Here is a 13,297-nt window from a genome sequence, read left to right on the forward strand (position 1 = left end):
CTCCGTCTCAAAAAAAAAAAAAAAAAAAGAAATGGAGTCTCACTCTGTCACCCAGGCTGGAGTGCAGTGGTGCAATCTCAGCTCACTGCAACCTCCGCCTCCTGGGTTCAAGAGATTCTCCTGCCTCAGCCTCCCGAGTGGCTGGGACTACCAATGCGGGCCATTATGCTCAGCTAACTTTTTGTGTTTTTACTGGAGATGGGTTTTCACCATGTTAGCCAGGATGGTCTCTATCTCCTGACCTCGTGATCTGCCCGTCTCGGCCTCCCAATGTGCTGGGATTACAGGCGTGAGCCACCATGCCCAGCCAGAAGCAGCTAACATTTATTTCTATTATAAATTAATGTTACTGATTTTCTAAGTTGTCTTTTTCAGAACAATTGCATTAATCCATTTCGCTAGTAATTTACATAGAATCACAGCTTAATGGTTAAGGGTACAAGCTTTGCAGGCAAATTGCTGGGGTTCAAAACTTGCTTCGATAACATATCAGCTACACGTGCAACCTCAGATGACTCCTTTCCTTCTCTGTGCCTTAGTTGCCTCAGCTGTAAATTAGAAAAAATAAGAATCTGTAACCTTATAGAGCTACTGGTAGGATTATATGAGAAGCTCTCAGCTTGGTTCCTGGAAGAGTAGAGGCTCAGCAAATGTTAGCCACTGCTGTTAGCTATAACTCTATTATTTTTTAAAGAGTTGCTACATGTAGCATGGTACCATGCAGATACTAAGATCAATCTGTTGTTGTTGTTGTTGTTGTTTTTGAGACGGAGTTTCACTCGTTGCCCATGCTGGAGTGCAATGGTGCGAACTCAGCTCACTGCAACCTCTGCCTCCCGGGCTCAAGCGATTCTTGAGCCTCAGCCTCCCGAGTAGCTGGGATTACAGGCTTGTGCCACCATGCCCGGCTAATGTTGCATTTTTAGTACAGACAGGATTTCTCTATGTTGGTCAGGCTGGTCTCAAACTCTTGACCTCACGTGATCCACCCGCCTCGGCCTCCCAAAGTGCCGGGATTACTGGCGTGAGCCACCATGCCTGGCCTAAGATGAATATATTCTTATTCCGAGGTGATACCATTAGGTGTCTGTATGATCGTTGTGTGTCCTGTATTTAACTTACTCTTATGCGTACATGCGCACCTCCAAAATACCATCAATTCCCCTACACGGAACACCCTTCATTCCCATTTTCCTACATCCAAATCCTACCAAAATCAGTAAGAAGTAATCTGTTTCTCTCCCTGTAATCCTTTTCTAGAACCTCCCTTCTGGATCTCATCATTTATCTTACCAACTACATGTGTATTTTCTTTTTCTTTCTTTTTTCTTTAACTTTAGAGACAAGGTCTTGCTCTGTTGCCCAGGCTGGAGTGCAGCGGTGCCATCACAGCTTACTGCAGCCTTGACCTCCTGGGCTTAAGCCATCCTCCCACCTCAGCCTCCAGAGCAGCTGGGACTACAGGCACGCACCACCATGCCCAGCTAATGTTTGTATTTTTTGTGGAGATGGGGTTTTGCCACATTGCCCAGGCTGGTCTCAAACTCCTGGGGCTCAAGTGTCCTGCCCGCCTCAGCCTCCCAAAGTCCTGGGATTACAGGCGTGAGTCACCACACCCGATCTACTCATGTCTTTTCTTCTCTTCCCCGCTAGCTGGTAAGCTTCTGAAGGGCAGTAGTTGAGGCCACTTTATATTTCTATCTCCCATCATCCCTAGCATAGCGTCTTACGACAGAAAATGCTCCATGTAGAATGGGTGAATAAATGGATGAACAGTTTTAAATGTACCTGAAAGTCTGTTATGGAAAAGGAAGAAGTTGTCTGAGTAATATTAACAGTAATAACTGGAAGAAAGCAGCCTTGCTTTGTTTTCATACATGCTAGGCTAGATATGTTTAGCGTTCATGCTTACAAGGCACTTGTTTCAAACCCTGTCATCTTTTTCTTTTTTTCTCAGAGATGTGGTCATGCTATGTTACCCAGGCTGGCCTTGAACTCCTGGGCTTAAGCGACCCTCCTACCTCAGCCTCCCAAATTTCTGGCACTGCAGGTGTGCACCACAGCACATGACTTCCACTGTCATCTTTTAATTACGGGGAAGTCTAGTTTAAGAGAGAGAGAGAGAGTATGTGTGTGTGTGTGTGTGTGTGTGTGGTTTTTAAACACGTACATGTAAGTGAGAGGCCTGGTGCACTTTACTAAACCTACTTGCATTGTTAGAATGATTATCATTTGATTCTGATATACTTAAACATATATATTTATGCAAAGTTAAAAATAAAAAGTGATTACAAAATCATAATACAGTATCATAGGGACAAGTAAAATTCCCAATAAAAAAAATTTAGCCTTATCACCTTCTTATACTTTTTACTCTGATATATGTGAGAAGACATTTATTTGTATAGCAGTACTGAGCCTGAAAGAATAGTCATACATTTGGAATATATTCACCATTTTTATTAATGACTTATCGAGCTCCAACTCTTTGTAAAGTGGCGAGCTAGGAGCTCTGAGAAATATAATACTGGTAAGACCTCTCCTCCTACTTGAAGAATAACACATTCCAGAAGCAAAAAATAGCAAGTACACAAAAAACTTCCAAATATTCTTTTTTTTTTTCCCCCAGATTTTGCTTTTTCCTCCTTCGAGTAATTCATTTGCTCAAATGCCATCAGCTCAAAGTGGGAAGAAGGATTCAAGGGGAGAAGTGCTCCCTCTGATGAGAATCAATTGGGAGGCCTAGGTAGAAAAATCAGGATTTCAGGGAGACCTTGGTAAGAAGGTAAGATTATAATAGAGCTAGAGAAGGTCAGAGGGGTATTCTAGGTATAAAGAACAGCAAATGGGAGAAAAAGCCCCCCAAAAGTGCAAGGAGAGCTGTGTGGACTTACATTTGTCTGGAAATCAGCAGGTAAGAGCGTTTCATCTTGGATGAAATAAGACTGGAAGGTTGAGAGCCTATCAGGATGACCTCGCATGCCATGCTGGCATTTGCCTTTCTCTAATAGAGTGGCACCATGGAAGGTTTTCAGAGTATAGTAAGTAACAGAGTCAAGGCAGAGGTTCATGAATATTCACTGGGCAATGGTCAGCAAAACAGACTCGAAGAGTGTTGAGACAATTTTGATAACCTTTGTGAGAGGTCAGCAGAACCTAAGTTACAATGAATTTAAGTGATGGGTCTGAGGGTCATTTCAATGTACTTTCTGAACTTCAAACTAAGGAAATACCTTAAACAAAAGATTGTCCAAGCAATTTAAATGCCTAACGTCTAGAAAGAGGAAGTTAATAATGGGTTGTCTTAAATCATGATTGGAATCATTGATTACCAGAACTAGAAGGAAACTTATAAATCATCTAGTCCCACCTCATTTTATAGGTATATAAGCAGGCCCAAAGAGTTAAGTAATTTCTCAAAAGTTGCAAAGAAATCCTGGAGTGAATGCCTAGAGAAGATACTATAATTCAGGTTTCTTCAATCCTAGGCTGTCTGGGGACCTCCCTTAAGGGAAAGCATACGGTTTTAATTGTTACTGCCACCCAACCACCCAAAAATACTCTTTGAATCATTCTTCTTTACTCTTTTCTTATACATCCAAAGACCCCATTTCAGTCTTATTGGCTGGTGGCTGTTCTTCCATTGTACTTTAAAACATGGTCCTTTCTATGTGCTTTTAACTACTCCCTTAGCTACAACGAATACATTTATGTAAAAGGGGATCCAGATCTAAGCCTCTAGTCATGACCTTTCTCCTCACACCAAGCCAACATTGGACATCGCCACTGGGGTTGCACAATAAAAAGTATTCTTTTCCTCGGCTACCTCTTTTAAGTTCCTCAGTTGGCTTAACAGATCCTCTAGTCAACTTGGGTTAGAGAACTTACAGTTACCTTTAATTCTGTCCTCTCTTATTCGTGACTCCAAATGCCTCCTGAAGATGCGACTTCCTTTCCACTTCACGGGATAGCCATAGCCAAGGGCTTCATTACTCTCCCCCTGGACTATGGTGCTTATATTCTAATTGGGGTCCCTGCCAGTCATCTCTTCTCAACCCATCCATTTTTCACAAAGCTCTTCAATTACCTTCTTTAAATACATATTTGAATCTGTCATTATTCAAGCCCTCTTGACTTCTTACTTGAACTAAACAGCCTCCTAACTGAGAAGCTGGTACACTTTTCCTGTAAAGGGACAGATAGTAGATATTTTAGGCTTTGAGGACCATATTCAACCCAAGTGTGGTAGAGAAATACATAATAAATGAAGGATAATGGTGGTGTTTTCTAATAAAATTTTATTTATGGATGTATAATCTTTATGTGTCAAAAAATATTGTTTTCCCTTTTTTTCATCCACTTAAAAATATAAAAACCATCCTTGGTTAATGGTCACACAAAAACAGACGATAGGTCAGACTTGGCCCATTGGCTGCAATTGCTGACCTTGGGCTAACTGGTCTGTCTGTCTCCTAGATCAATTCTCAAAGCTCACTTTCCACACTGTTCTCTGAGTCAAGCTCCCAACCCAGAAATTCAATCACGTTGACACCCCTGCTTAAAATGCATCAAGAGCAACTCAGAACAGGCGAAACTCCGGAGATGGCCCATAAGGCTCTTCTGGGTCCCTGCTCCCCTTTCTAGTCTTATCTCCTACCAATCACCTAATCTGATAGTAGAGTTATGTTTTCTCCCATCTTTATGTCTCTGTATTTATTGGTCTCTCTACCTGGGGTACCCAACCCACCTTTTTCCACTTTCAGAATTCTTATTCATGAACTCACTAATCAAGATTGCTGCCAAATATCTCCATCTCCCTGACTATCCCTTTTTCACGGTCAGCTTTCCCTGAGAGCAGCTTTCCTTGACTATCGCCTTCACCTGTGGTACAGACTGGGCCAGACCTCCTCCCTATGTGCTCCTGTGGCAGTCATCACTTTTATCATTGCACTGTTGTCACACTCCATTATATTTGAATATACAGAGGTGGCTTCTTTACTAGAGTATGAGCAATCTAAGGTTGGAAACTGAGTTTTATTTTTTCTCTCTATGCCTAGGACCAAGCATAGTACTTAAAAGATAGTAGCTGCTCAATAAATAGTTGTTGACTAAGTTAATGTTACACTCACCCATTTGGGTCTTTTAATTAATGCTAAATTTCTATTTTCCATTTTTTTTTCGAGACAGGGTCTTACTGTGTCACCTAAGTTGGAGTGGAGCGGTGCGATCATAGCTCACAGCAGCCTTGAACCTCAGGGCTCAAGTGATCCTCCATCCGCAGCCTCCTAAATAGCTGGGTCTATAGGTGCACCACCATGCCTGCCTAATATTTTTTGTTTTATGTAGAGATGGGGTCTCATTGTGTTGCTCAGGATGATCTCGAACTCTTAGCCTCAAGTGATTCCCCTGTCTTGGCTTCCCAAAGTGTTGGAATTACAGGTGTGAGCACTGCGCTTGGCCTCCATTTACTGTTTTAAAATCCAATAAGGAGAAACACCAAAAAAGTGATAGGCTATTTTTCTTTTAGGTTGATGTACAGATTTCTACTACACTTTTTGAATTTTCTTTGCCTCTAAAGATTTGGATCCTTATTTCATCATTACTTTAAACATGGTTTTCATATTCAATTTTAAACTTTGTTTAGAATATGCCATTTGAAGTGTTTAAGTTGAGACTGTGTGGTAAGGTGTTATCTGTGTGGGAGTTATGTATTTCAGCTGATCTACACTGAAAAAGAACGACACAACATTTTTCAGTCACACACCTGAGTATACTAAATCAATAAAGCATGGTGAGGGGTGGCAAACTTAAAAAAACAAACAAATAAACAAAAAGACAAAAAAGTGCTATATATCAGAAATAGCCCAACAACCAAGTCACATTGTCAGTGCAAAGGGGAGATATACACAGTTCCTTGCATTTCTAATTGTCATCTTTAAATTTATGAATGTGGATTTTATAAAACATGAACACAGACTAAGCATAAAATGCTTACAAAAGAGTACCGTACTTAGAAAATAATTTTTATTTCCTGTAAAACTACGTTTAAATTTTTGTAGAATTGGTTTAAATAAAGCTCAACAAAAAAAAGCTTTCTATGGAACCAAGCAAAACCGTTTTTCTTAAGAACAAAGGAATTAGTTACCACTCGTCCATTTTCAGCAGTTGCTGCATCTTAATATGCTCTACTTGCAAGAAATTGATCTTGTCAAACACTACAAATTGATACTACATGGGAAAACTCTCTATGGACTTTGACTTCAGAAATTAACTCTCTGAATAAGACAGAATGGCAAAAGGGGCAAAACCAGCATTAATATTTATTTACTGAAGCTCAGCCACACTGAGACGTTAAAAGCTGTCCTATTTCTGAGGTTTAGCAGTGCTTAGCACACAAATGGTTGGTTCTGAATAGAAGTCTGACAGAAAAGAAAAACTATTAACATTACCATGATGAAGCTAAATTCTGAAACTTGTAAGATTAAATAACCACAGGAATTATGCTAACATTAGGTTCTCAGTTCTACAATGACAATACTTTAAATGAGCATTAAAAGAACAGTTATTATTCTGCAATATTAAGCAATTTTTTTCTCATATGTTTCATCTATTAGGATTTTTTTTCTAGATACCATACGTGTATAAATAATTTATTTTCTTTCTTTGCTTTCTCTTTCTTTCCTCTTTTATTCTTTAAAAGGGAAGATGTGAAATCATTTGGAATATTATCATAACAAAATGTTTCATACAAGGTTTGATTTTAACAGAACCAGAGGCATCTTAACACTCACCCAAAACTTTGGGAGGTTCACCAACCTCTAGAATATTTTTTTCTCCAAATGCAGGCTGTTCAAGTGGTGCTTTTCTCCATCTGTTAGCATACCGTGCTCAGAATTACATTGTCATATTTAATGTAAAAGGGATCAGTCCCCTTTCATAGTTTAAATTCAACATATTACTATGATTGGAAGACCAGTGTTTTTCTAATTTATAAACCAAACCAAATATCATAAACTCACATGTTTATTTAAACTAAGTTCTCTCTAAAAACTGAAAAACTCTAAGAACTGAGCAACCCCAAAGGCTTGATGTGAACACTGAAAAATCGTAATAAAACTCAAAGTGAAAAGAAACCACATATGATAAAGTGAAATATCTACTCTCTCTGTTTGAATTTTTCTTTCTATGTGTGTATTTGTGTATGTGTGTGTATGTTTTTCCAATGCAGCAAATTCACAGTTCTTACAACCTAAAGAGTCTTAATGTAATTTAGGGCCGAGCTACATATTTACTAAAGTTGATGACAATGATGATCACATCACAAAATCTCATGATGGAAACAAAGTAATTTGAAACCTCAATAGTGTAAGCCCGGTTATAATAATGATTTGAACATGAGCAGTGCCAATCTATTTCATCTCGAAATTTTACACCTCCTTAGGATGCAGATTCCTTATTTTGTATCAGTTCCATTTCAATCTGCATCTTACAATTTATTTACTTTGTCTCTCTCACCGAGAGTATTTATTATTTTTCTAAATAAATTCCTCACATCCTTCAGTTCAAGATTTTTATTAGACGTAGAATTAGCAGAAGAATTAGTAGTGGTGGTAGGAGAAATACGTCATTTTGCTTATATTGATAGAGAATCACCTAAATATTTGAGCATTGTAGATGAAAGGTTTTGTAATCTATCAGTAATTCCCTGCCACACTTATCATTCACATGTCTGGGTGTTTTGCTTACCACATCTCCACTTTTCTTAATATGCCTGAAAGCTATGTGTGAATTGAATGACTAAGACTAACTCTAACAACTGTTTGGAAGCCTGTGGCAAAAATCAGTGGAATGAAATCGGTGCTATGGCGCATAATGGGATTAGGGAGTACCTGGTGAGGTGCAGTTGGTGCTCGGATTCGCCCAGCAGTTCTGTTAGTCTCAGGCACTCCTCTCTGGCCCGGGCTGCCTTCTGCTGCTCCTGTTCCAAGTGTTGTTTGCTTTCACCCAGTTCTATTCTCAATTTCTCTATTTCCTTAGGTAGAGAGAAGGGGGAAAAGCATCCATATAAAATACATGCACTTGAATTCAAAATTAGCTCATTTTTAGTTTTTTGTCATGAATTTCAATGTGATAAAAAATTATTAGAAAATTTAGGCTAGCTTCCATTTTATGACAAAAGGAATTAGCACATCCAAAAATGCACATGAGTAAGATTTTATTTTGGATTGTAAAATGAAGTCTAATTTTAAAACTGAAATGATTAAATGAGAGCAGTCAAATTGGATAATTGCACTTTCACTCTAAGAGTTATTCCCTTTAAAAAGTAGTATTTACTTAAAATGTCACTACCTTTAAAATGTAACATTTTTGTGTGAGATGCAATCAGACACATGCAGTGATTTACATCAAGTATGTACTTTTTATTCTAAAAGATAAATTTATGGCTTCATTTGGGTGTTTTGAAACCCAAATTAAAGTAAAATAAATAATTTAAGAGATTTTTAGAAAAATGTGAGGTGTAAAAAATGGCATGATTATGATGTTCAATATTACTTGGAAAAAATAATCCAGGAAAAAAAAAACAGCATGAGAAATTTAAGCATTGAGAGTGTATGAGATTTCTGAGCTAAAATAATATTTCCATTTAAATTTGTAATTTTAAAAGTCAACAAGAACACTCTAAGACTAATAAATATGAAAATATATGAAGGTTTATTTTTTGGTTTCAGGGTGAAATTATCCTTATCTTACTGAAACTCAAATATTTCAAAGCAAAAATACCTTATATAGGCCATAATTTTAAATAATTTCTATATTAAAGCAGAAATATTTATTTATCAATAGAACATCTGTAAAATTAAGTCAAAGAAAATAAAAGATGAACCTTTAAAAATATTTAGGCTATTAAAACAAGAAAAAAAAAAAAGAAAGGGCAGAAATATTTTCAAATTCAGCAGAAAGCAAGAAACAAATTTGATACAGAAAAAACGCAACCTCCTTTTGGAAAACAAAATTATGTGTAAGTAGAGGGATTTAAACTTAGTATTTAAATAAACTTCCAAATTTTCTCATGTCCTTATTCAATATTCTGAACAACCTCCAACTGCATTTAATACGTCATGTAGGATAAATTAAATAATTCATTTACACTTTTTCTTGTATTCATAACAGTATAAATATTCAGCTTATCTCCATCAAAACCGTACATTAACCAACAATATAATAACTTAGTACAGTTCTCAAATATTGGTTTATTTGAAAACCTATGAAATAATTATATCATTTTCATTCAGTGTAGATTTTCTGTAGCTTTCAAATTGAAATACTAAGTTAAACTGACTTGTTTCTTTAAAATATTGTGTTATTAAAGTTAAACCCATATATTCCCAATTTCATAATTAAATATAATTAAAGAGATAAAAATAAATGAAGAGTATTAAATGTGCATTGTTTAACCTTTATAAAATTAACAAAAGCAAAGAACTACAGAATTGGAAAGATATGCTAACTTTAAAACTTCAAAAATTAATTCATTAATTTTCTTACACAGTCCTATCTGCAAGAAACTATACTAAATAATATGATGAATTCAGAGTTCCCATCTCTAAACTCAGTAGTTAATAATTCGTCTGGGTAAATGAGACATATATACACAAGAAGACTATCCAAATGCAAAGCATATAAAAACACCAACTGAGTTAGAGAGAAAATTCAGGCCTCAGTAGCCAGATGAGGGATATATTAGCATGAACAAGAAAAGTGAGAAGGAAGTGAGGGCACAAAAGCTCTGGAGTGATACTTTCGATCACATGAAAGCTCTTTAATTGTGGATTAATAACACTACCTTTTTCTTATAGATCATAGGGTGACATTAATGGTTTAAACAGGTATGCAATATGACAGAGGCTGAACTTGAGAAAACTGGATCGATGTGTACAATCAATTTAAGGTGGCAAAGAATGGCAGAAGGAAGACCATGGAAAGATAATTGCAGTATTCCAGACATGAGGAGTGGAGGGACTTAAAACAGAAATACAAAGAGAACATGGTGATTTTATGGAAGTAAAAGGAGCGGAATCGGAAGACCAAAGATGACTCCAGAATTTTGAATTGAGAGAAGACAAAAGAATGACAGAAATAGAAAATGTATAAAATTCCAAACTTTTTTAAAAAAAAGAAAAGATACAGTTTTTGTAAGCACTATGCAACAATAACAACGTATGTACCTTACACTGGTAATTAGATGTTAAGTATAAATTAGCTGCTTTCTTTTTCTCATGGAATAAAAAGTCAAGGGTTGTATTGCAAGACAGTCCAAACACAGAGGTAAAGAACATGGATCACAGATCAGGGCTCCAGACACAGCTCTGGCACTTTTCTGTGACCTTGGACAAGTCATTAGACTATTATATAGTTTCTTCCTTCCAAAATCGGAGTGATAACAAGCTCCTAAAGCTGTTGTGAAGATTAAATTAGGCTAGGAATTCTTAGCAGAGTGCCTAGCACACAGTAAAAGCTGAATAAAAGACAGTGAATATCATTATTACTGATTTTTCCCTCTGTCTTTCAAGAACAGAAAAGTGGTAAGAAAAAATGACCCACCTAAGAATATATGACTATCTCTGAAGAGTTCTCAATTCATAAAACTTCCCCCTTCTCAATAAAGCAGTATTTTGGTGAAAACTGAATAAAACTTCATCTATTGTAATTTCAAAATGTGAAATGCATTTTTGTTAGGAAGATGGAAAATTACTGCCTGCTTCTGATTATCCATGCCAGCGAAAGAGCTTATTGGTGCAGATAATCAAAATCAACAAATAATCTAACCAGCTGGACCAGGGCTCAACACTTACTCCCTGAGTCAGGAAAATCTGCCATGGCACCAAGTCCAACCGTTAGAAGAGAAATCTCTTGCCAGAAATGCCATGCTCCCACTGGCAGGATAACCCTTTGCCTCACCCAACTAGGTCAGGGCTGCTTCCCTGGCTGTATATAGTAGCTTGGGGATGAAAGACCAACAACAGCCATAGGCCAATCGTACATTACTCTCAAAGCACACTATTAACCTGCATGTCTACAGTGCAGTTTGATGTGGCCATCTTTTGGCTAACTGGGCAAAGGCAGGTCCAGCTAGCTTTACACCTTATCAAAAGATATCTTTCAAGTCATGACTATAACCACCAGAACAACTCAAAGTAGAAACTGTTAAAAGTGATCACTGCTAGAAAACAGTACTGGGGATCGAATTTGGAAAAGGGGAGACTTGATGCTGTTCATTTATATCCCTCCACACTGTAGGAAGTTTTTTTCTTAATCATGGGCATATGTAACTTTATTTTTATTGTTGATTAAATTTGCCCATCAAAGTAATGCACCTAATTTAAGTCACATAGTACTAAATGGCTCATAACAAGGAACGCAGTGCCCATGACCTATCTTCCCTATTTCAAAACTAATCTCCAATGATACACACCATTAGCTCTTCTGATGTTTATCTTCATATTTTTAAAAGACAAACATATTGCTATGTCTTAAATTTTCAATATTAGACCTTTCTTATGGGAAGAAGGGTGACAATTTAGGTCTCATACCACCCACTCTACATACCCATCTCATGCTCCCATATAATGATTTTGGTTAAAGCATTAGTCAGTAGTTCATTTACATTATAATGATTATGAAAAATTTGCTCACTGCTGAGAAAAGCATTCTCTTGTTTAAATTAATTTTCTTACATATCATTTTATTATTTCTAGAATTAATTGCCTAGTTTTTTAATAGTTTTTCTAGATAACTGACATTTTCCCCCAAATATTCAAACATACCTGTTAAACAACCATCAATAGTATTTTTTCAAATAACCAGACATATTAGATAAAGTATAAGTTCTTTTAAAAAAAAATTTCTGGATATATCCCTCTTGGCACCTTATGTATGGCCTGGTTGATCTCTATCTTGTGTCAAGCCTTCTCCATACTCTTTCAGAGTTCTTTGTTCTCTGGGTCGTAAGTCATCGTGTTTCTCAATTTATTCCCTTTTTTGGTATGAAAGCCATCTCCAGGTACCTTTCATAAGAAAAGGTACATGAAAAACACATTTTTGAGTATTCACATGCCAGAAAATGCTATTACTGTATGCATACACTTGATTGTTCGGCTGGGTATAAAACTCTATTTTGAAATTAGTTTTCATTCAGGATTTTTAATAACTATTTCACTGTCTTCTAGATCCTAATAGTACAACTGAAAAACCCTGTACCACTCTGATTCTTAGTACCTGGTCTATGATTTATATTTTTTTCTTTCTGGAAACGTTTACAGTCATCTCTTTTTCCTTGTCATTTTGAAATTTTGCAATGCTGAATCCTGGAATGGAGCTGTTTTTCATTCTTGTGCTGAGTTTTCAGCGAGTCCTTTTCAATCTGAAGGCTTATTTTTTTTTCAGTTTGAGGATGTTTTCTTCTACTATTTTAAAATATTTTGATGCCATACACTTTAGCTCTAGGACATTAGTTGTTGGATTGATTATCTCATTTTCTTATATTTTCCATCTCTGTCTTCTGATTGTAACTTCTGAAAGATTTCTTTGACTGATGACACCTCATTTTGAATGTTAAGAAAATTTTCTACTCCTTTTGTATTTCTATGAGCTATTTCTTGTTTTTATTGACTTTTTGACATAGCATGCTAATTTTAATCTATGAATATAATATCTTACCTATTAGAATATACAGTATTTAAATGTTTTCCTTTGCTCATTATATGTTGCCTCAGTTTCCTCCAGGTTCCTTTCCTGTTTATCTGATTTGGACTCTCCATTATGTTGTAGGTTTTCCTCAAATACAGGGTAATACTTGGCTATCCTTTTATATTTAAGAATGAGACAGTTAATAAATGTGTGGGTTTAATAGTTTTGGGGTAATATGATAGTTTATTTAGACTGTTGTTCAGCAAATATTCACTCCCATCTCTCTTTCACTGAGAGTGGAATACATTACGTCTCCCCAGGGACTCTGGGCTTAGCCATATGATTTCACTTGGCCAGTGGAATTTGCATGGCTATAAGGTAAGCAAAAATCATAAACATGTTTACATTTAGCTCACGTTCTGGTGATTAACCAAGAGAAGTGTATGCACTGGGTAGCCGCTGCCCCTTCAGCTTAGACCGCAGAAAGAATACATGGAGATCAGACCCAAACCCCAACCATAGCCCAGACAACGAACGCACAACCCACAACCTGAAGCAGAAACACCCAGTCAAATAGAGCACAGATCAGCCAAATCTTACTTGACCTGCA

General features: G+C 36.7%; 1 protein-coding gene across 8 annotated transcripts in view; it reads right to left on the reverse strand.

The window, feature by feature from the left end:
• Nucleotides 1-13,297, reverse strand: part of SDCCAG8 (serologically defined colon cancer antigen 8) — a 256,242-nt gene that overhangs the window by 127,286 nt on the left and 115,659 nt on the right. For all 8 annotated transcript variants that reach the window (XR_002732368.1, XR_002732369.1, XR_003309619.1 and 5 more), the window contains exon 13: nt 7,890-8,032. Coding sequence is in view for 5 of the 8 variants with exons in the window: in XM_023216160.1 (XP_023071928.1) it covers nt 7,890-8,032 (143 nt within the window). In the remaining 3 variants the exon portion in view is untranslated. The remainder of the gene's footprint in view (nt 1-7,889; nt 8,033-13,297) is intronic.

This window comes from Piliocolobus tephrosceles, chromosome 1 (genome assembly GCF_002776525.5).
Source record: "Piliocolobus tephrosceles isolate RC106 chromosome 1, ASM277652v3, whole genome shotgun sequence".
Classification (NCBI taxonomy): domain Eukaryota; kingdom Metazoa; phylum Chordata; class Mammalia; order Primates; family Cercopithecidae; genus Piliocolobus; species Piliocolobus tephrosceles.